The following is a 23,841-nucleotide window of genomic DNA, read 5'->3' on the forward strand; positions in this document are numbered from 1 at the left end:
CTTAGACTTCTCCCTTATGATCTCTCAGGCAGGAGGTGAAGTGGTTTAGGCTTGGGTAGGGTCAGGGGGCTCTTTAGCAACAAGCATCCCGGACATAAAGAGGTTATTTACAGGTTATGGGACTAGGATGATTTAAAAAGTTTCTGGGCAGACAGTGCTGCATTATAGGGTAGAGACAGAATACTCCAGCAGGATTATGGGGCCAAGGGGATGTGGGTGACAAGATCCTGGGTATGTACAGTAGGCCATTCTGCTTGGAACAGGGCACCTGTTCTCCATGTCCAAGAAGCAGTTGGCAGTGTGGGGCTGAGACCAGGACAGGATTAGAGTCAACTTTCACAGGCTGTTGGCTTGAGAAATCATGAGCATGCTGGGAATTAATTCCATCATCTGGGAGCTGTATGGTGGAGCAAATCTGGATATCCATGCACATAGCACCATAGACAAGGACTCACGTTCAAGCCTTGATGCCCAACTGCAGGGAGGACACTTTACAAGCATGGAAGCAAGTCTGCAGGTATTTATCTTTATATGTCTCCTGTTGAGAAACAAAATACATAAAGAAGAAGAAGAAGAAGAAGAAGAAGAAGAAGAAGAAGAAGAAGAAGAAGAAGAAGAAGAAGAAGAAGAAATTAAGAATGAATGGAAAAAAGAGAAAAAAATGATTGCTAGGAGCCATAAATTCATAGTGCTAGTATGAAGCCCCAGCCATAACCCTGGTGGAAATAAAATATAAAATAGGATGCCATCATGCCTCATACGACCATAGCTTCAAAATCAGAAGGGATCCGTATAGGCTTTACCATCCAAGCAAGCAGTTTGTTTCTTATATTTTTTCACTCCTATGTCAAGTCTCCAGTAACATTTCCATTATGGGGAAAACAAAAGGCTGTTAATTTGCAAGCATATTTATCATATCCATTTTCACCATCAACCTACTTTTTTTTTTCCCCTCCAGGGCTATCAGTAGGGCTTGGTGCCTACACTATGCTCCTGAGGCCATTTTTCTCATTTTGATTTTTTCTTTTGAAAGGACAGAGAAAATTTGAAATAGGAGGGGAAGATACTAAAGGAAAGAGAAAGATAGACACCTGCAGACCAGCTTCACCACTTGTGAAATGACCCACCTACAGGTGGGGAGTCTGAGGCTTAAGGTGGGAAGCCAGAGGCTAAAGCAGAATCTTTGTGCTTCATACTATGTACACTAAGTCCAATGAGCCACTGCCCTGCAACCACAACCTACCTTTTTTAAAATGATTTTTGAAAGTTGATTTAATAATGATCAACAGGTAGGATAAGAGGAGTACAATTCTGCACAATTCCCACCACCAGAGTTCTGCATCCTGTCCCCTCCATTAGAAATTTTCCTATTCTTTTTTCCCTTTTGTTGTTTATAGTTGCTGTTATTATTATTGTTGTTGTCACTGCTGTCATTGTTGTTGGATAGGACAGAGAGAAATTGAGAGAGGAGGGGAATACAGATTGGAAAGAAAAATAGATACCTGCAGACCTGCTTCACAGCTTGTGAAGCGATGTCCCTACAGGTGGGGAGTCGGGGACTCCAACCGGGATCCTTGAGCTTCACACCATGTGCACTTACCCTCTGCGCTACCACCTGGCCCCAGTTTTTATATTCTTTATCCCACTGGGAGTATGAGCTTAGGATCATTATGTAGTGCAGAAGGTGAGAGGTCTTCTATAATTGCACCTCTCCTGGACATAGGTATTATCAGGTCCACATATACTTCCAGCCTGTTTCTATCTTTCCCTAGTGGGGCAGGGCTCGGGAAAGGTGGGGTCCCAGGGTACAATGGTGAGGTCATCTGCCCAGGGAAGTCAGATTGGCATCATGGTAGCAAATTGGTGGTTGAAAAGCATTAAGATATAAAGCAGGAAAAAAAAAAAAGTTTAATACCTAGACCTATAGGTAAGAAAATAGCTGATAAGATTTGGGGTCTCCATTTTGGAAAAAGCTAGTAGGTCTGTTTTATGTATATTCCAAGGGGCCCATGAATTTACTAATTTTTGCCCTGTCTAGTTCCTGATCTGAGGGGGAATGTTTTCAGCTTCTGTCCATTGAGTCTGATTTTGGCTATAGGACTGCTGTATATGGACTCCACTATCTTGAGGAATTTTCCACCTATTCCCATTTTTTTTGTAGTGTTTTTGAGCATGAATGTGTGTTGGATTTTGTTAAAGTCTTTCTCTGCATCTATTGAGATAATCATGTGGTTTTTGGCTTTGCTTTTATTGATGTGGTGAATGATAATGATTGACTCATGTATGTTGAACCAACCTTGCATTCCTGGGATAAATCCCACTTGGTTGTGATGAACAAAATGATATACTGTTGTATTTGGTAGGCCAGGATCTTGTTTAATATTTTGGCATCTATGTTCATCAGAGATATTTGTCGGACATTAAGCCAGATCCCTGAATTCCTGATACTATGGCCTATTTACCTAATCATTGTTTTGCCTGAAAGATACCCACCCAATTCCATACTTTTCATCTATCTTCTTTCTACCTCGAGACCCACCCTGCCTGCAGGGTAACATTAATACCACTGGTTAAAACCTTCTCAACACTTGCTAAGGAAGTTTCTGCCTTAGTGTGCTTTTTCCTTTTCTCCACCCCCTTTCCTAGCCATTTCCTTTCCGACTTGCCACTTCCAGTTATATTCTATAAAAGTGTTGTCTCTGATCAATAAAGACACATTGCATTCCCACTCTGCCACGAGCTTGGTTTCTGGATCATCCCTCATGCCCAAAATGCTACCTTAGCAATATTGGTCTGTAGTTTTTCCTTTTTTGTTGTGTCCCTATCTGCTTTTGGTCATCAGGGTGATTTTGGCTCCATAGAAGGTGGAAGGGAGTGTTCCTGTTTCTTCGATCTTTATGAAAAGCTTTAGAAGTATGCTTATTAACTGTTTTCCTGAAGGTTTTGTAGAATTTGTTTGTGAAGCCATCTAGTCCAGGACATTTGTTGTTGGGTAGATACATAACTAATTCAATTTATTTATCTGTGATTGGTGCATTTAGATGTTGTACTTCTTCTTGGTTCATTTTGGGAAGGGCATATGTTTCTAGAAATTCTTCAGTTTCTTCCAGATTATCTAGCTTGGTGGCATATAGTTCTTCATAGAAGTTTCACGTAATTCTCTGGATTTCTGTGGTGTCAGTTGTGATATCTCCTCTATTATTTACAATTCTATTAATTTGAGTATTGTCCCCTTTTTTAAATTAGTCTGGCTAGGGGTTTGTCAATCTTGTTTAATTTTTCAATGAAACAATATTTGGCTTCATTGATCTTTTGTATGATTCTCTTATTTTTTATGTTGTTTATTTCTGCTCTAATTTTAGTGATTTCTGTCCTTCTGGTTGCTTTAGGGTTCCTTTGTTCCTCTTCCTCTAAGTCCTTAAGGTGTGCAGTAAGGTTGTTTATTTGGGTTTTTTCTTGTTGTTTAATATGTGATTGTATGTCTATGAGTTTCCCTCTAATATTGCTTTAGCTGTGTCCCAAATATTTTGATAGCTTGTGTCTTCATTTTCATTTGTTTCCAGGAACATTTGAATTTCTTGCTTGAGTGTCTCTCTGACCCAGAGTATGTTGTTTAGTTTCCAAATTCTGTGACTTTTAATAATTTTCTGTTTGTTGTTAAATATTAGTTTTACTCCACTGTGGTCTGAGAAGATACTTTCAGTGCTCTTGAATTTGTTGATGCTGTCTTTGTGGCCTAACATGTGGTGTATCCTCGCGTATGTGTTGTGTGGATTTGAAAAGAATGTGTATTCCACTTTTGGGGGGTGAATAACTCTGAAAATGTCCAAGAGGTCTAGTCTTTCCATCTCTTCATTTAATTCTCTTGTTTCTTTGTTGATTCTGTGTTTTGTTGATATAAGTGTGAGAGTGGGTTGTTAAAGTCTCTCACTATTATTGTATTACCATTGATGTGTTTTTGCCGTTCTTTGAGTAGGTGCTTGATGTATTTGGATGGTCCCACATTGGGTGCATAGATGTCAATAATTGTTAAGAATTCTTGGCTGATTGATCTTCTAATCATTATGTAATAACCTTTCCTATTTTTTATTACCTTATTTAATTTAAAATTTATTGTGTCAGAGATGAGAATGGCTATTCCTGCCTTTTTGTGGTCCATTTGCCTGTAGGATAGTTTTCCATTCTTTCACTTTAACTCTGTGTTTATCTTGTTGGGTCAAGTGGGTTTCTTGCAAGCAGCATATGGTTGGGTTATGTTTTCTGATCCATCCTCCCACTCTGTGCCTTTTGATGGGTGAGTTTAAGCCACTGACATTTACTGATATTATGGATTTAATGTGTTGAAGTGCCATTGTTCAACAAGTTTTTATTTGATATGTTGCAAGTATTATAATGATGTTCTTGTTTATAAGAGGTCTTTTAGAACCTCTTTCAGGGCCGGTTTGGTGATGGTTGCTTCCTTTAACTGTTGTTTGTCTGAGAAGGTTTTGATGACTCCATCTAGTTTGAATGAAAGTCTAGCGGGATATGTTATCCTCGGTGGAAGCCCTTTTTCATTCAGGTCTCGGTAGATATCTTGCCATTCTCTTCTGGCCTTTAGAGTTTGGGTGGAGAAGTCTGCTGATAGTATTTGGGTTTTCCCCTGTATGTGATTTTTCCTTTTTCTCTTGCAGTCTTTAGGATCCTTTGTTTATCCTTACTTCTTTTCATTGTGACTATGATTTGTCTTGGTGTTTTCAGGTCTGGTTTGATCCTGTTTGGGACTCTCTGAGCCTCTTGGATCTTAATGTCCTTTCTGTTGTTCACATCTTGAAAGTTTTTTTCTATAATTTCCTCTAAAATGCTTGTGTCCCTTCCTCTCTTTCTTCCTCTGGCAGGCTAATTATATGAATGCTACTTCTTTTGAGATCATCCCATATGTCTCTGCTGTTGTTTTCAGTGTCTCTCAATCTCTTTTTGAGCTCTTTCACCTCTTTCTTAGTTTTCTCTAGTTCATCCTCTGTCTGGCTAATTCTGTTTTCTGCTTCTGCTAGTCTGCTTTCCCTTCCCTTGGCTGCTTTCTTCATTACAGCTAATTCAGCTTTCAGTTCTCTAATTGCCTCTAGGTATTTAGTATTTACCTTGAGGGTCTCATCTGTTGTTTCCCTAGTACTGCTATTCCTTTATTCCAAAGTTGTTTTCATTTCTGTGATTAATAAATTTATTACTGCTTGCATGCTTTTCTTATCTATGGCTACTTCTGGCTGATTTGTAGTTTCTTCTAGGCTCTTGTCTTCATTCATTGTATTAGCAGTTTTATTTGCTCTTGATCTACCCATTTTTAATGTGTTTTTTATTTTTATGTTCTGATGTTCCTCAGTTGTTGTGTTTTATGTACAAGCCACACTATACTAAATACCTTTATGACAAATGCAATCACCACCCTCAGAAATTACAATAGTAACTAAAGAAATGACTGAAGCAGTTTAACCAATACCAGTTAGTCCCACAATGTCTTCAGTTCAAGAAAAAATAGCAACCAAATCTAAATGAAAAAGAAAGAGAAAGGAAAAAAGGGACATCAGGAATAGACAATTATGTAAATCTACTGTCCACTGTAGATTCTAGGGGTATTAAGAGAGGGAGGGGAAGTAGAGCAAAGACACACACAAACAGATTCTGCTCTGAGTCAGAATTCTTCCCTGAAATAGTTCACAAATAAGTATCAATGAATTCAGAAGGCAGAGGGAGGAGAAAGGGAAAAAGGAAGACGGGAAAAAAAGAGAGAAAAGAAAAAAGAAAAGAATGAAACAGAAAAAAAACAGTGAAAGGAGAGTTGTATATTTTTTTTAATTGGCTTGGAGGTGGGAGAAGGGCGATAGTGAATAGAGGAGTTATGAAAAGTGAGACAAGTTTCTCTCATAGTGGATGATAATTATTGTTGCCTAGCAATGGAAAGTATACTAAGAGTTAATTTTGGTCAACCTGAGTGGGGGGGGGGAAGTAATATGTGTGTATATATAATAGTATTAGTAAAATAGAACAGAGTAAAAAGCCCAAGCAGTGGGTCTGCAGCTTGGACAGCTCCCTGTTAGCCTATGCATATTGAGTCTAGACAACTCATTGACAAAGAAAACACAATACAAAACAAATGAGAAAAAAGAAAAAAAATACTTTCAAGCAGTCTTTCCCAGGCTGGGTGAGGCTTACTTGATTAGCTAATTGTCACTCCAAATGGGTCTAGGTCCCTTACTCAGAGGGAAAACAAAAATAGCTAGAAAATTGGAAGTAGGGTTTAATGGCACCCCATTGGGCCAGGAATCTTGTTAAAGAAAGGAGCTCAATGGGGAGCCTGCTGGCAGCAGCTCCCTACCCCTGGGGTCTGGTTATGGGGAGAGCAGGGCTGAGAGAAATAATCAAGAAATTTCCTTTCTTTTTGCTCTAATTTTTAACCCAAATTGTATTATAGTCTCCACCTTGGTCCACGTTTAGGACACCTCCTTGCTTGTCCCACTGAAGGCCAGGATTTCTAAAGCTTTCTAGAAGTTGTTGTCAGAGCCCACAGGTGCTGCTACTTTCCAGTCACCACCTCGGTTCTACCCACTTCACATAATAATTTTCTATCCTTTCACTTTAAGTCTGCGGTTTGTCTTATTGGGTCAGATGGGATTCTTGCAAGCAGTACATTGTTTGGTTGTGTTTTTTAATCTATCCTTCTAGTCTTTGTCTTTTATTGGGCAGGTTTAAGTCATTGACATTTATTGATATTGTGGACTTAGGGTATTACAGTGCCATTATTCAATAACTTTGTATTTGCTTTTATATATGGCAAGTATTTTTGTAATGGTCTTCTTTATAGGAGGTCTTTTAGAACTTCTTTCAGGCCAGGCTTTGTGATGGTTGCCTCCTTTAACTATTGCCTGTCTGAGAAGGTTTTTATCCCTCTCTCTAGTCTGAATTAAAGTCTAGGAGGATATAGTATCCTTCATTGTAACCCCTTTTCACTGAGGGCTTGATAGATGTCTTATAATCCTCTTTTGGCTTTTAGAGTTTGAATGGAGAAGTCTGCTTTTCCCTTGTATGTGACTATTTTTTCTCTCTTGCATCCTTTAGGATCCTTTATTTTTCCTTACTTCTTCTTGTAACTATTATGTGTCTTGGTGTCTTCAAGTCTGGGTTGATTCTGTTTGGGACTCTCTGGGCCTCTTGAATCTTAATGCCCTTTCTGTTGTTTAGGTCTGGGAAGTTTTCTTCTATTATTTCTTCTAGAATGTTTACTTGCCCTTGCTCTCTTTCTTCCTCTGGTAGGTCAATTATGTGAATGTTACTTCTTTTGAGATCATCCCATCTCTGCTGTTGTTTTCAATGTCTCTCAATCTCTTTAGTATCTTTCACCCTCTTCTTAGTTTTCTCTAGCTCATATTCTGTCTGACTAATTCTCTTTTCTGCTTATGTTAACCTGATTTCCATTCCCTCAGCCTCCTTCTTTTGTTCAGTTATAGTGTTAGCATGTTATTCTAGTTCTTTTAGCTCAGCTATTTCAACTTTCAGTTCTCTAATTACCTAGAGATATCTGGTATTTCCTTGAAAGTCTCTTCTGTTTTTTCCCTATTTTTGATAGCCCTTTCCTCTATAGTTTCCATAATTTCTGTGATTTGTATGTCAATTATTGTTTGGATACTTTTAAAAAGTTTTTTAAAAATATTTATTTATTTCCTTTTGTTTCCATTATTTCATTGTTGTAGTTACTATTATTTTTGTTATAGATGCCATCATTGTCAAATAGGACAGAGAGAAATGGATAGAGGAGGGGAAGACAGAGAGGGGGAGAGAAAGAAAGACGCCTGCAGACTTGCTCACCACTTGTCAAGCAACTCCAACTCCCCTTCAGGTGGTGAGCCAGGGACTTGAACTGGGATCCTTACACTGATCCTTGTACTTTGCACCATGTGTGCTTAACCTGCTGAGCTACCACCCAACTCCCTGTTTGGATCTATAACCTTTTTCATCTTTAATTTCTTCTGACTTATTAGGAGTTTATTCTGGGCTCCTGTCCTGGTTCATTGTGGTAGCAGTTTTATTTGCTCTTGATTTATCCTTTTTATTTTTAATTGCTGTGGTTTGTATTTTTCTGTCCTGTATTTATTCAGTTGTTGTGTTGTGAGTACAAAGCCACACTAATCTGATATCTTTCCACAAATGATGTCACAAACCTCAGAAAGTACAATAGCAACTGAAGCAAAAATTGATGCAGTTTAACCAAAAAGAGGTAACCAAGCAACACCTCCAGTCCAAGAATAAAAGAAAATGAAAATAAAAGAAAAAAATACAAGGCAAGAATAGATAGTTACACAAATACTGTCCACTCTAAATTATGGAGAATGCAGGAAGAGAAAGGGAAGAAGAAAAGAGACACACACACACACACACACACACACAGAGAAAGAGAGATAGTCCACTCTGAGTTAGACTTCTCCCACAAGATAATTCACAAATGAGTTTCAGTGAATATAGAAAAGAAAAAAATGCAGTGAAAGAAGAGATATATATATTTTTTTTGGATCAGCTAGGAGGAAAGAAAAAGAAAGGTGGAGAAATGAGTGGGAGAAAAGCAAGATCTACCACAGTGGATACCACATCCAGTCGCCTGTTAATGGAAAGAGCAACAATGGTTAATTTTGGTCGACCTGTAGAGGAGGGAGGAGAGACATGCTCATATAATGTCCTCTCTCTCTGAGCACTTTGCCCTTGACATGCTGAGCTATACAGGACCCCTGAGGGCTGCTTTTGACCTCCATCTCCCAACAGCCAGGGAGACAGGCGGACTCAAGAGTAAGCCAGCAACTGATAATGCATCTGCTGATCCCAATCCAATCAATTTAGCCAGTACCACCTCGGCATGTTTTACTTCTGAATGCATCCAGATATGTCAGGATGGAATGTCAACCCACCAGCTTCATTACTCTGGTAAGATATTTCCTAGTTCAAAGGACTCCTTAATTCAATTTTGGGTGTTACACTTAACAAACCTCAAAATATAGATAAAGACCAGGGTCCATGAGATAGGGCATATTTAAATGTATCCAGAAGTTGGGGGGAAACATATATCTTAAAGCAGAAGTGCACGTAGTTTTCGGTGAGTCAAGAATGTAGCAAACAAGAAAAAAGGATTTAAGGTATTTCAATGTAATTATTGGGATGCATTGGATCGACCTTCTCGTGGTGCATCCCGTGAGTACCCATTCATTGGGGAAACTGACGATCCTTCCTAGCCGATTGAATCCACATGGATCCCAGTCACTTTCAAAGCCAGCAACAAGCAGCTCCTGACAGCTTTCAACCTGACCTGTTGACTGGCTACGGAAGAAGGGGAAACGCTAGAAGAATGTAATTATTAAATACTTTTTTGTATATATGGTAATGCTATTAATGTTTTAAGAGGCCTTTTAAAACCTCTTTTAAAACCTTTTTAAAACACCAAGGAGGCTTGGTGATAGTTGCCTCCTTTAACTGTTGCTTGTCTGGTCAGTTATCCTGTTGTGTAACCTCTAGTCTGTTAGTTCCTAGACAACTGAAGCCAGTCTGATTTGGCAGTTGCTGAGGCTGTTGTTCTAATATATACCACTTCCACTTCTTTTGGAAGATAAATTGAGGTGACTCTGATGTTCAATTTTAAGTGGGAATATATGACTGAGACACACACACAAAACAGAAAAAGGTAAACCACACCAAACCCTGATCCTTTCACAACTGAAGTCACAGACTCCAGAAAATACAACACGAACAAAAGTAAAGATTGATCAAACCAGAGGAAAAAAAAAAAAAACCAAACTCCTCCCACAAAAGAAATCACAATTGCCAGTATACCAACAACAATAACAGCAGAGATTGCTCAAACCAGATATAAGGGAAAAATTGAAACAAAAACAAACAAGAAAAACTGACAACCAAGCAGCCTGCCAATCAAACCAAGAAAAAACCTCCACCTTCCTTAACCTTAAATTGAGGTGTGTAAATCATCTCCACTAAGCTGGGTTAAGATGGCTCCTCACTGAGCTCTGGCAAAAAAATTCATCCCTGGAATCTTTCTTGATGAGTTTAATTCCACAGGAGGACCTCTTTGTCTCTAGCTTCTCCTCTTTCCCCAACTAAGCCACTTCAGGCCTTGGGAGTGAGCTTGGGGGGAGATGCAGAGGTAAAACTCACCACTCCATTTTTCTCCTTTGTCCTCTTAAGCACCCTTTTGCTAATTTATAGGTGAGTTATAATATTCGGTGATGGTTCCTCTTTGTCCCTTCCTCTATAGTTTCTTTTCTACTGGTCTGGATATCCTGCTTTCCATTGGAATTTCAAAGATTTAAAGTGGTTATTTTTGTGGAGAGTTGGCCAGGTGTTGTCCTCAAACCTCCATCTTGACTCCACCCCCACATTAATATTTCTAATAAGGGAATGCGTCTTCTTTTAAATATTTTATATTATTATTTAAAAATATTTTTATTTATTTATTATAGGATAGATAGAAATAGAAGTTGATAGGGGAGGAAAAATAGAGAGAAAGAGAGACAGAAAGATATCTGCAGTCCTGCTTCACCACTCTTTCATCTTTCCCCTTGCAGGTCTTTGTGTATTGTAATGTGTGTGCTCAATCAGGTATGCCACTGCCTGGTCCCAGGAATGCATCTTCTAGTTGATATAGTTATTAAATATGTTGATTATTTGCTTCCACAGTAAAGTTATTAATAAATTGATGCTATGCCATATAATCATCATTTTTTCCATTCATTTTGGATACAAACAAATAGATTGAGAGACATGGGTATGTAGAGAGGGAGAGACAACTGCAGCACTGCTTCACCACTCATGAAGTTCTCCTCCTGCAGGTGGATACTCAGAGTTTGAACCCAAGGTCCTTAAGCATTGTAACATGTGCTTTCTAGCAGATGCACCACCACTCAACCTCCATCATCATGAGTTAACAGTGAGTTTAATTGAAAAGAATAATAAAATTTAAAATCATTGAATGCTTCTAAGGCAAGGAAATGTTAAAGGAATAAAAATATCTGAAAATTAAATTAGTAATTGATGTTTGCCTTATATTAATAAAATTTTGGAAGTAAGGAATATTTTACTATAAGAATTAAGCTTTTTTTCTCATATGAAACCACTAGTCATTGCCATCCAATGCTTTGAAATCCAAGATTAATATAAGTTATTACAGAGACAATATTGTTTCTTTACAAGAGTTAATTAAAACCAACAGTACTCAACTATTCAGCTACAAAGTTCAGACATCTAACCTTGGGACCTCATTAATAGTAATGGTAGTGTTTTGAACTAATTCACCTGACTTGTACAAGTTGTTTACATGCCATTTGGATTGAATATTAACACTTTTGGTGTTATATTAAAGTATAAAGTATTCAACTCTGAAAGTCAGAGTTCTGATTTTCTGCTGATGCTATTATAAAAATAAGTTTGTTATATAATTAAAATAATCCATAATAAAAATAATAAAAATTTAGGTTACGATAATATTAAAAGTCTAGTTTATTTTTAACACTGATCATTTTAATTCTAAACTTCAAGGAAAAATTTGACAGTAGGATACAAAATATCTCCTGGATGTCTGCATATATATTTTTAATTAATTAATTAATTAATTTGCCTCCAGGGTTATTGCTGGGGCTCCGTGCCTGCACCAGGAACCCACTGCTCCTAGAAACCACTCTCTGCCTTGTTGTCACTGTTGTTGTGGATATTATTGTTGTTGTTATTGATGTCACTGCTGTTGGATAGGACAGAGAGAAATGGAGAGAGGAGGAGAAGGCAGAGAGGGGAAGAGAAAGATAGACAACTGCTTGAAAGATAGACTAGCTTCACAGCTTATGAAGCGAACCTCTGCAGGTGGGGAGGCAGGAACTTGAACCAGGATCCTTACGCTGGTCCTTGGGTTTTATGCCATGTGCGCTTGACCCACTGCTCCACCTCCTGACCCACTCTGCATATCTATTTTTAATTAATAGAATATTTCAGTTATCAATCATTTTGTGCTCTAATTTAAAATCCTGGTGAAAACTAGTGGTCATAGATAGTAGTAAGACTAAATAGACAAAGATTTATTCATTTACCTAGATGTCAAATGCACAGTTCTATTAGAAAGGAAATATCTTGACCTTGGACATTATGATTTTTGTTAACTTAATTATTTTTACTATCTCTATATTTTACACATTGCCACTGTTTATTGGATCTATGGACTCATACTTATGCCTCTGTCTTCAAGAAGTTGATCATCTATAATAGCTTAGTGATTCATGTAGAACATATAAACACATATAGATTCTCTTAAAGTAGGCAAGGATTAATTATAGTCTATTCCACATAGAAATTTAGGGTGTGGGATCAGAAGATGTGAGTCAGAAAGTCTTCATAGAACAATGGAAGCATAAGTTAGATACTGACAATTATTTAGACTTTATAGAGGTGGAATCAGGGAAGAGAAATGAGAAGGAGGTATTTGAGAACAATCAACAGAGTCCAACAAGAGTAAAAACAGGCACTGAAAACCAGATTTTTACCTTCCTTTTCTCATTTGTCCTGGTTCTAACTCCAAATTAATCTCTGGCGACAATTTTAGAGGAAAGCTAGAGTAGATAATACCAGGGACTATAAATTCATAATTATTAATACTTTTATGGTCTGAGGCTTAATGTTAACAGAGTATCCAATGTTTAAGAGTGCTCTACTAGAAACACTAATACTTGCTATTGAGATAGATATTATTTTTTATTATACCATTCAGGAAATTTGAGACAAATTTAAGACTCAGCATAACCCTAGGAGGCCTTATTATACCCAGTAGATGTTACAGATGAATTTTAGAAACTAGAATAATTTATCAATAATATCACTAAATTGGTTTTCTGATTTGAGCACAGGTGTCTGGACCAGTTCTTTGGAAATTTCGCTCCCCATCCACAGCTTCAGGCAATTGCAGGAACATCCCCTTCACCCTCCCTTACTTAAAAGAATGACACTCCTAAATGTTGCACTTTCCCCTGCTTAAGAGAAAGACACTTCTAAATGTATTTGCAATTTACAGATCCCATTTCACTAATTAAAAATGCTGAGGTAGTCAACTTGTATAACTCCTATGTTCTCAGTAATGTTTAACTATAATTACAAAAATTGAAGAGATGAAAGATCATGTTATCTGAAAAGTCCATTCCACACCCCAGTGGTTATTGATTTCTTAACACAGGTTAATTCCTTCTCCAGTATACAGGCTTTAGTTTTAGTAGAGGAAAAGACAGCTACTAGTTAGAGTCAGATTTCAAGTTCCTATCTATTTGTACCAATACCACTACCAGATTTTCCTTTGCTGTCAACTTTTGCAATCTTCTCTAAGGACACTTTGGTGTCTGATAATCTACACAAGTGCCACTGGATATCTCCCTCAGAGAATCTGTCTTCTGTCTTGGCCAAGTCTCTTGTCTACAGAGATTTGTTTTTGGAAACATTTCCCTGGGACCTAATTGAACGTAACACGTTCGGTCATACTTCCTACTATGGAGGTGAAGAACTTTGCAGTTTGGGATTATGTCGTCTTTGCAGCCCTGTTTGTCATTTCCTCTGGAATTGGTGTGTTCTTTGCTATTAAGGAGAGAAAAAAGGCCACTTCCCGGGAGTTTCTGGTTGGAGGAAGGCAAATGAGTTTTGGCCCCGTTGCATTGTCTCTGACAGCTAGCTTCATGTCAGCTGTCACAGTCCTAGGGGCTCCATCTGAAGTCTACCGCTTTGGGGCATCCTTTGTGCTTTTTTTCATTGCATATGCATTTGTCATCATATTCACCTCAGAGCTCTTTCTCCCAGTGTTCTACAGATCTGGCATCACAAGCACTTATGAGGTAAGACAACTACAACTTTATTTACTTTTTCTTCTCCACTTGAATATTGTATTGATATTATTATTTTTGCCATAATCTTTAATCTTTATACTTCTCTCTCTCTCTCTTTCTTTTTTTTTTTTTTTTTTTTTACCAAAGCACTGTTCAACTCTGGCTTATGGTGGTGAAGGGGACTGAACCTGGAACTTTGGAGTCCGTTTGCATACTATCTACCTTTAGCCCACTTTTGCTATAATCTTTATGAAAATATGTAGTATCTGAAGAACTTTCCTTAATTTCCAGGAAAATTATAAATCATAGGAACTAATGCAAAGAGTTTTTTTTATTAAGAAAAACTCAAGCTTTAGCAACAGACACACTTTTTCTTTAACCTATAGAAATAAAATAATAAAGTTTATACCACTAACTTATTTTAATGATTAAATAAGAACTGGACATGAGAAGCATCATAATAAGTGAAACAGCATTGCAGGTACTTCTCTACTCCCTCACCAATTCCCTCTCAATTTATATCTCTATCTTGGAAAAAGAGGGAAAGAAAATGACTGTTGGGAAAGATGGATTTGTTATACAAGCACCAGCCCCCCACAACAAACCTTGGTAGAAATAAAAATAATTAAATCAAAAATAAGTAGGACTGAGCAGTGGCATACCTTGTAGAGTGCATACATGACAGTGCTCAAGGACATAGGTTCAAGCCTCTGGTGCAGTACTGCCTGTGTGTGGGGGGGGAGGGCTGGGGGATTCACGAGCAGTGAAATAGTACTACAGTTGTCTCTTTCTCTCGCTATCTCCCTCTTCTCAATTACTTTCTATCTCTATCCAAAATTAATAAAAAATAAGATAAAGTCAAGAAATAAACAATTCATTAAAAAAAAGAATTGTTGAGATGGAATCAAATAAGTGGTAGAACCCACTACATAAAGTAGCAGTTATTTTGATGGGAGTGGTGTCAGAAGGAAAAAAGTGCTTTAGATATTCATGGTGTTTGATTGACATTTAGGGAGTGAGGCCTAGGATACCAAATGTTTTGCATTGTTTATGAAACACATGCAATGATTAATTGCACCACATGCTGGGCAACTGTTGAACTCTCTAAGACTTACTTACTTATGTATATAAATGATAATATACGTATTTCATTTATATATGTATACCATTTGTTGCATAATAACAATAACCTTTTAAAATAAGCTATACACATGCCGTAAACTAGCATATGTTCTCAAAATAAAGATGGAATGAAATATTGTTTAAGAAAAGTGGTCGAACAATTTATTTCCTGTATGATGCTCAATTTATGTTTTAGTATAGCTGGTTTTAGTACAACCATTTAGTTACTATAATAAATCAACTGCAAATATATAACTGAAGAGATTTGAGACTCCTCTTGTCAGATAAGTACAGATAGCACTGAACTTGATAGTTTGTTTTAAAAATGTTTATTTTTGTTATCCTCCACATATTTTTAGATATTACCTTAAAAAAAATAGGTATTGCAAAGTGCAAGGACTAGCAAGGATTCCAGTTCAAGCTCCCGGCTCCCTACCTTCAGGGGAATCGCTTCAGCATCGGTGAAGCAGGTCTGCAGTTGTCTTTCTCTCCCCTTCTCTATCTTCCCCTCCTCTCTTCATTTCTCTCTGTCCTATCTAACAATGGCAACATCAATAACAACAACAATAATAACTATAGCAACAATGAAAAACAACAAGGACAACAAAAAATAAAATAAATATTTTAAAAAATAGGTATTATGTTAAATACATGTGAGATTATTTTGAGACTGCCTTGATTTTATAAAAATTAGTAGTGTGCCATACAGCTTAAAAGTGTGCATTCTAGTTTCAGTCTACTTGACTTTGAATGCCAGTTCTGTCACTTGGTAGCTGCATCACTCCAAGTAAGTTCTTTAACTTCTTTTTGCCTGATCTCCACATATGTAAAATAGTAATAAGAAAAACTATCTATCTATGCATGAATTAAATATTACGTGTAAAAAAATACTAACAGGAACCAAAAATTGTTAAATACTATGTAAGACCATAGTATTACTATTTTTATTCTTGTCTTCAAATTCATGTAATTCAATGTCTTTCTACCTATTTGAATTTATGTGTCTTAGTTCATCCATCATTATTGCCCGTTACTTATTTATAGGTATTCTTCCCAGGGACTTTTATTTTGGGGGAGTGGTGCACTGTGTTCTTGAGGGGATTTCAACTCTCCAGGTCAACTTTTTCAGATACAAAGAGAGGGGGGGGGAGAGAAGGAAGACGCTGTTTTGTCAAGGATGGCACAGGATACCAAACGACTATTCAAGTTAATTGTCTTTGATAGCTTGGAGATGACTTCACTGAAAATGCACCCTTACAAAAGTGGGAGCAGGCAGTGAAGCCCCAAGTTTAGGGTCTGAGTCTTTTTATTCACTTGTTTTATAATACATCACAATTACAGTTTTCAAAAGGGCTAATTCAAGAAATAAATAGGACAAACAGGGATAAGAGTAAGCAGTTTAGGCTAGTAGTAAACATTAACTGTGTCCAAATATTCCAAATCTATTTCCAGAATCTAAATGAGTCCTACCTAGGTTTAAGTAATTTACTTCACTAGGTTTCTCATATCAGGGGTCAAGACTTAATCTGGAACCTGCTGATTCCTGAAAGCTATTGCTTTTTGATCCCACCCATGTTTGAAGACTTTACAGAAAACTCACTGAGTACAACTATTTGAATATACTACTACAGTAAAGATTTTAGAAGAGAGAAAGAAAGAAAGAAGGAAAGAAAGAAAGAAAGAAAGAAAGAAAGAAAGAAAGAAAGAAAGAAAGAAAGAAAAGAAAGGGAAAAGAAAAGAGAAGGGAAGGGAAGCTTCAGCCACAGTGGTGAAGATCTGACTCAAACTTGGGACATATGCATTTAAAGCCAACACCCTCCCAGCTGATCATCTTACTTTGACATCTGGACATTTTAAGATCACAGAATGAGCAAGGTGGAGTTTATTCCTCTCCTTGATGAAACTGCACTGGCCTTGTGACTTGCTTTGGTTAATAAAATGTGGCAAAAATTAGTTGTGACTTTGAAAACCAGAACTCACAAGGTGTATTTCCTCTTTCTTTTCCCTCTCGTAGGGCTGTTCTAAATGCTTTGACAAAGAACTAGTCCAGATGCTTTGGCTTCTAGAGCATTAGTGAACACATAAAGGAGAACAGAGGCACCCAGCCAACAGCCAACATCACTATGTCAGAGTGTGTGAGGAGTGAGAGGACCTCTTGGACCATCTTAACAATTGATCTGCCTTATTTTCATTTTATTTTGTTTAGTCAGGACTTCATGCATGCACAATACAATTTTGATCCAATATAATTTTGATCCAATTTTTTCCCATTTAGATAGAAAATCTGATAAATAAAATGAAGAGATGCCACAGTGCCAGAGATTCCTCTGGTGCTATAACATACTATATGTGTTCCCAGAAGGCTGCACGTGCAATCTAAATTAGTGTGAAATACACTTTTGACTATAGTAACAACCACATACATCCATACCAAAGAAGACCACTAATTGTGTAAGAGAATGCATATTCTTCCAGATGTAGAACTATGACTGCATAGAATAGTGTTTTTTCCTTCCTTCCTTTCTATCTTTTCTTTTTTTTAATGGATGAGAAACAGTGGTCAGATTCACAAAGAGTATCAAAATCCAAAATTTAAACTAAAATCCATGTGGTCTAATTTTTGACCAGTTCATTTCTCTATTTTATTATTATTTTTTAACTTAAAAATAATTTTATTTTTCCAGAGCACTGCTCAGTTCTGGCTCACAGAGGAGTGTGGGATTGATTCTGAGACCTTGTAGCCTCAGATATGAGATTCTTTTTTATTATGCTATCTCTCTCACCATTCTATTATTTTTATTTTTCTTTCTTTCTTTCTTTCTTTCTTTCTTTCTTTCTTTCTTTCTCTTGTTTTTTTATTTAAGAAAGGAGACATTAACAAAATCATAGAATGGGGGGGGGTACAACTCCACACAATTCCTGCCACCCAATCTCTATATCCCATCCCCTCCCCATTAGTTTTCCCATTCTCTATCCCTCTGGGAGCATGGACCCAGGGTCCTTCTGGGTTGCAGAAGGTGGAAGGTCTGGCTTCTATAATTGCTTCCCCGCTGAACATGGGCATTGACTGGTCGATCCATACTCCCAGTCTGCCTCTCTCTTTCTCTAGTAAGGTGGGTCTCTGGGGAAGATGAGCTCCAGGACTCATTGGTGGGGTCTTCAGTCCAGGGAAGCCTGGCCGGCATCCTGATGGCATCTGGAACGTGGGGGCTGAAAAGAGAGTTAACATACAAAGCCAAACAAATTGTTGAAGAATCATGGACCCAAAGGCTGGAATAGTGCAGATAAAGTGTTGGGGCGTACTCACTGCAAACTCTAGTGTACTACTGCTTTCAGGTATATATTTGTCCTGGTTTATCTCTATTATTTTTTCAATATTAACTCTTTCACTAGACTAAATTGTCTATGAGTTGAGTAACATGAATTGTGATATAAAGCCACTGGCTTTCCCCAGATTTATTTTTTTATTATAATTTTACCAGAGCATCACTCAGATCTAGTTTACTGCAGTATGGGGGATTGAGTCTGGGACTTTGGAGCCTGAGCCTCAGGCCTAAGAGTCTCCCCTTTCCCAAGTTCCTGTAAAGTAGAATGCTCCTCCTCCTTTTTCTTTTCCTTTTGGACTCCTTCCTCCTTTTTCTTTTTTTTTTTTCTTTTTCTTTTTCTTTTTCTTTTTTTTTAAATATTGTCTTCATTGGTACTTCACTGTTTCTGGCCAAGTTTTTCAGATAAGAAGACAGAGACACAGAGACTAAAAGAAAGCATAATAGCAAAGCTTTCTATTTTGTCCCCTCTGCCACATGTGTTGTTACTGTGACTCAGCATTGGCACTGCAAGTTCACCATCCCAGCAGGCCATTTCCTCACGCCCCTTTTTTTTCTTCCTTTATCTGTTTTTATTATTAAATAGCACAGACAGAAATTGAGATGGGAGGGGGTAGGTAGAGAGGGAGAGAAAAAGAGAGACACCTGCAGAACTACTTCACAGTTGGTTAAGCGTTCCATCTGCTGGTGGAGAGTGGGAGCTCAAACTCTGGTCCTTGCTAAAGTATGCATGTAACTAATTTTGCCACTGTCTGGTCCTCCAAAGCTTCTTCAATATAATGGGTCTGGGCTTGAATTTGTTCCCATGCCAAAGAATGTAGTCTATTGGAGAGTCCGGCGGTAGCCCAGCGGGTTAAGCGCAGGTGGCACAAAGCACAGGCACCAGCTTAAGGATCCCAGTTCGAGCCCCCTGCTCCCCACCTGCAGGGGAGTCTGGTCACAGGCGGTGAGGCAGGTCTGCAGATGTTTATCTTTGTCTCCTCCTTTCTGTCTTCCCCTCCTCTCTCTATTTCTCTCTGTCCTATCCAACAACGATGACATCAATAACAACAACAATAAAAATAAAAATAAACACCAAAAACAAAAAAAAGTACTCTGTCCAATGCATCTTTATTTTTAGGATAAATTATCTTTTGTTTTTCCAAATGTTATATGATAGTGAGTCTTAGAGTCGATGCTACATATTTTCTGACTTCATTTCATTTATCCACTTCTGTTACCACTTTTTATATTGGTTATCTATTGTTATATAAATACTACCCAGTTTAGTGGTTATGCTAAAAACTTATGCTTGTGGCTCTGAGGTCCCAGGTTCAGTCCCTGACACCACCATAAACTAGAGCTGAACAGTATTTTGGTAAAATTAAAATAAGCAAATAAATCTGGGGAAAGTTAGTGGTTTTATACCACAATCCAGTTCTACTAAAGTCACAGACAATTCAGTCTAGTGTGAAAAAAAATATGGCTCTTTTTTTTTTTTTAGATACCAGAGTACTGATCAGCTCTGGTTTATGGTGGTGTGAGGGATTTAACCTCAGAGCCTCAGGCATGATAGTTTCTTAGCATGACCATTATGCTATCTACCCATGCCCCAAACTAAATTTCTTAAAACAGTTATTATTTTTCTTTTTTTATATAATTTTTATTTATAAAAATAAAATACTGGTTGTAGTGCAGTGGGTTAAAAGCACATGGTGGGAAGTGCAAGGACAAGCATAAGGATCCAGGTTTGAGCCAACCAGGTCCCCACCTGCAGGGGAGTCCCTTCACAGGCAGTGAAGAAGGTCTAACTTTCTTTCTCTTGCCTTCTCTGTCTTACCCTCCTTTCTTAATTTCTCTCTGTCCTAACAACTATGACATCAATAAGAACAACAACAATAACTACAGCAACAATAAAAAACAAGGGCAACAAAAGGGAAAATAAATTTTAAAATGTAAAAAAAAAAAAAAACCAAGTAAACACTGGCAAAAAACACAGGATGAGAGGGGTACAACTCCACACAATTCCCACCACCAGAACTCCATATTCATTCCCTTCCCCTGATAGATTTCCTATTCTTTATCCCCCTGGGAGCATGGATCCAGGGTCATTATGGGGTGCAGAAGATGAGAGGTATAGATTCTGTAATTTCTTCCCCACTGAACATGGGTGTTGACAGGTCAATCCATACTCCCAACCTGTCTCTCTCTTTCCCTGTTGGGGAGGGACTCTGAGAAAGCAGGGCTCCAGGACACATTAGTGGGGTCGTCTGTCCAGGGAAGTCTGGTTGGCATCATGGTAACATCTGGAACCTGGTGTCTGAACAAGTTGTTGACTAATCATTAACCTAAAGGTTGGAATAGTGCAGATGAAAATTTGTGTGGGTGTGGGGGGAATCTCAGTTTTGTAGATAGTTTGTAGGCCTATTTTATATTCCAAATGGCCTGTGGCTATATTAGTGCTTTTTTTGTTTGTTTGTTTTTGTTTTGTTTTCTGAGCCTGACATTTGCTATGCAGGTAGAAGTAATTTATTGTCTGGGGAGATAATGTCATGGCTAGAAAAAGGACCAGAAAGCTGTATGGGGGAAGAAAGTAGCTCCCAAATATGGGAAAGTTATATAAACATTGTTGACTGTAAACCCCATCAATTTGATCTGATCTGGAGCCCATATTCAGCTTAGGAACTTACATGACCTCTGCATCCCTGTAGAGCTGAGCTCACACTCTGTGGTCATGAGTAGGAACATTCCAAGCTTCCCCAATTTCAGAACTTATCTTCCTCAGGTGGAAGATAAGAGTATGTTGTCCAGCCCCCCTTCAGAGGATGGAACGTTCTCTACTGTTGTTGATCCACATTGAGGGCAAGGTCCTATGGGGGGCCCCAAAGGGGTCTATTGTGTTGTTCCTGATAGGGATTGTTGCTGAGGAATTATTCTGATGCAGTCTCTGCCGCAGGATCTTGAGACCAATTTTAGCTAAAATATGTATTTTAAACAGACTCAAATTGCTTAGAGAGTTAACGCATATTCGTGACAATGATTTTAACGTTTACAGTGCCAGATTGATGCCAGATCTGTTGTGGATTAATTTCCACAAGATAGCTTACAGGGCACCTTTGGGGGCCCTTCAAAGGTGTCCTGTATATAAAATTTATATATTTTAGTTTTGGGAATGAATAGTCATGTTAAACATTTAGACTTTTACCTAAATAGTTAGTTACCTTAACAAATTAATTTTTACCTTGTCTGTTAATAGTGTAGCTGTAGGGTTACACTTTTGACCGTTAAGTTAGTGTTACCAAACTTGAGACATACCCATAAACATTTAGTTATAACAAACTGGAGGAAGAAGAACTTTTGTTATAAAAACATATTATTTTAAAAACAAATTTATATCCGTCATTAGTCACACAGTTTAAGACTAAACACTTACATATATACCAAAACTATATATAAAAATCAAAAGAGGGAGAAAGAAAAAAAATTTGGAATGTTTCTGGACGTCTCCAGAAACTTTGGCTGCATCCAGCATTTTTATATAAAGCCAATTGCCTTTTAGATTACTCTGAGCAGATGGTTCATGCAAAAAAAAAAAATTTTTTTTGTCATTCAACATACTCATTCACAAAAACAACTAGCCAGTTATAACATAAGGCATTCAGGGAAAGGGTAGGAGAGTCAGATTTTGTAGGTTCTGCCATGTCGTATTACGGGTCCTGGGATGCATCCTGCATCTGGTCCTCTTGTAGTATTTATTTTTTATTTTTTATTTAAGAAAGGATTAGTGAACAAAAGCATAAGGTAGGAGGGGTACAACTCCACACAATTCCCACCACCCAATCCCCATAACCCACCCCCTCCCATGGTATCTTTCCCATTCTCTAGCCCTCCAGGAGCATAGACCCAGGGTCGTTGAGGGTTGCAGAAGGTAGAAGGTCTGGCTTCTGTAATTGCTTCCCCGCTGAACATGGGCATTGACTGGTCGGTCCATACCCACAGTCTGCCTCTCTCTTTCCCTAGTAAGGTGTGTCTCTGGGGAAGCTGAGCTCCAGGACATATTGGTGGGGTCTTCAATCCAGGGAAGCCTAGCCAGCATCCTGGTGGCATCTGGAACCTGGTGATTGAAAAGAGAGTTAACATATGAAGCCAAACAATTTGTTGAGCAATCATGGATCCCAAGCTTGGAATAGTGGAGAGGAAGTGTTAGGGAGGTACTCACTGCAAACTCTAGTGTACTTCTGCTTTCAGGTCTATATTTTGCAGTAGTTTATGGATACGTGTGCACATAAGCTCTCTCTCACAGAAACTGGTGTATATCTAGGTTATGGGACTTAGTTAGAAAGTGAACTACCTGAGATGAAATTAGAGTGTACTATAAAAGGAAAGGTCTCACCCGAGTAATGAAGTTGAAGGGTTGTCATTCCACACGTGAAGTCTCTGGATACAGTCTGAGGTGAAGCATGTTGAGGTGGCAATCGTTGCTTTGGTTAGGTTGTGATCGGCGGATGCAATATTATTTGGTTTGGATTGGGAGATGCATACGGGGAAGTGGGCCCTATCCAAGTGTTCCAGGACTGGGGGAAGTAGGGGCTCTATAGTGAAGATGTGAGGTTCCTGCTGTCTTAGGGTTCAAAAAGACAATCGATAGTTAATATTATCATCACATTATTTGTTAATTGGGTTAACTTTGAAAAGTCCCTTTGTTATGGTTTGCTGTACAGTACCCAGTATCTTGTATATAGCTGTGCTATTGGATGCTTCTAATCTACTTGGTCTAGGCTTTTGAGAGAGTCCGCATATCAAATACATAGCCTATATATTAAAAAGATTCAGCTTGTCTTTTGAGAAACTTTGAGACATAAAATTGATTTCCCCCTCTCATATTAATTACCTACTGATTTATATGTCTACATTTTGCTAGGAGTGTACATAAACACCATTCCCACCACCAAAGGACTGTGACCCATCCCTCCCGCCCACTCCCACCCCCCACTGGCCCAGGAAGCTACATGTCTACCCCTCACCACTGGGTTTTTACTTTGGTGCCCTACTTACAATTTGATCAGGTCCTGCTTTTAGTTTCCATTTCAGATCTTCTAAGTCAGCTTCTGTTGATGAGTGGGATCATCCCATACTCATCTTTACCTTTCTGACTTAGTTCACTTAACATAATTCCTTCTAGCTCTGTCCAAGATGGGTCAGAGAAGGTGGGTTCATTGTTCTTGATAGCTGCATAGTATTCCATTGTGTATATATACCACAGCTTTCTCAGCCATTCATCTGGTGTTGGGCACCTGGGTTGCTTCCAGGTTTTAGCTATTATGAATTGTGCTGCTATGAACATAGGAGTACACACCTCTTTTTGGTTGGGTGTTATGGAGTCCTTGGGGTATAACCCCAGGAGAGGAATTACTGGGTCATATGGAAGGTCCATGTCTAGCCTTCTGAGAGTTTTCCAGACTGCTCTCCACAGAGGCTGTACCAATATACATTCCCACCAGCAATGTAAAAGGGTTCCTCTGTCCCCACATCCTCTCCAG

The 23,841-nt window shown here is 38.2% G+C and overlaps 1 protein-coding gene across 2 annotated transcripts in view; it reads left to right on the forward strand.

The window, feature by feature from the left end:
* The first annotated feature begins 13,260 nt into the window (after positions 1-13,260).
* Positions 13,261-23,841, forward strand: part of SLC5A12 (solute carrier family 5 member 12) — a 98,464-nt gene continuing 87,883 nt past the window's right edge. The window contains exon 1 of one of the 2 annotated variants that reach the window (XM_016193797.2): positions 13,261-13,886. In XM_016193797.2, coding sequence (XP_016049283.1) covers positions 13,548-13,886 — 339 coding nt within the window. In that variant the 5' untranslated portion in view covers positions 13,261-13,547. The remainder of the gene's footprint in view (positions 13,887-23,841) is intronic. The other variant, XM_007535927.3, reaches the window with a different exon arrangement.

This window comes from Erinaceus europaeus, chromosome 17 (assembly GCF_950295315.1).
Source record: "Erinaceus europaeus chromosome 17, mEriEur2.1, whole genome shotgun sequence".
NCBI lineage: Eukaryota > Metazoa > Chordata > Mammalia > Eulipotyphla > Erinaceidae > Erinaceus > Erinaceus europaeus.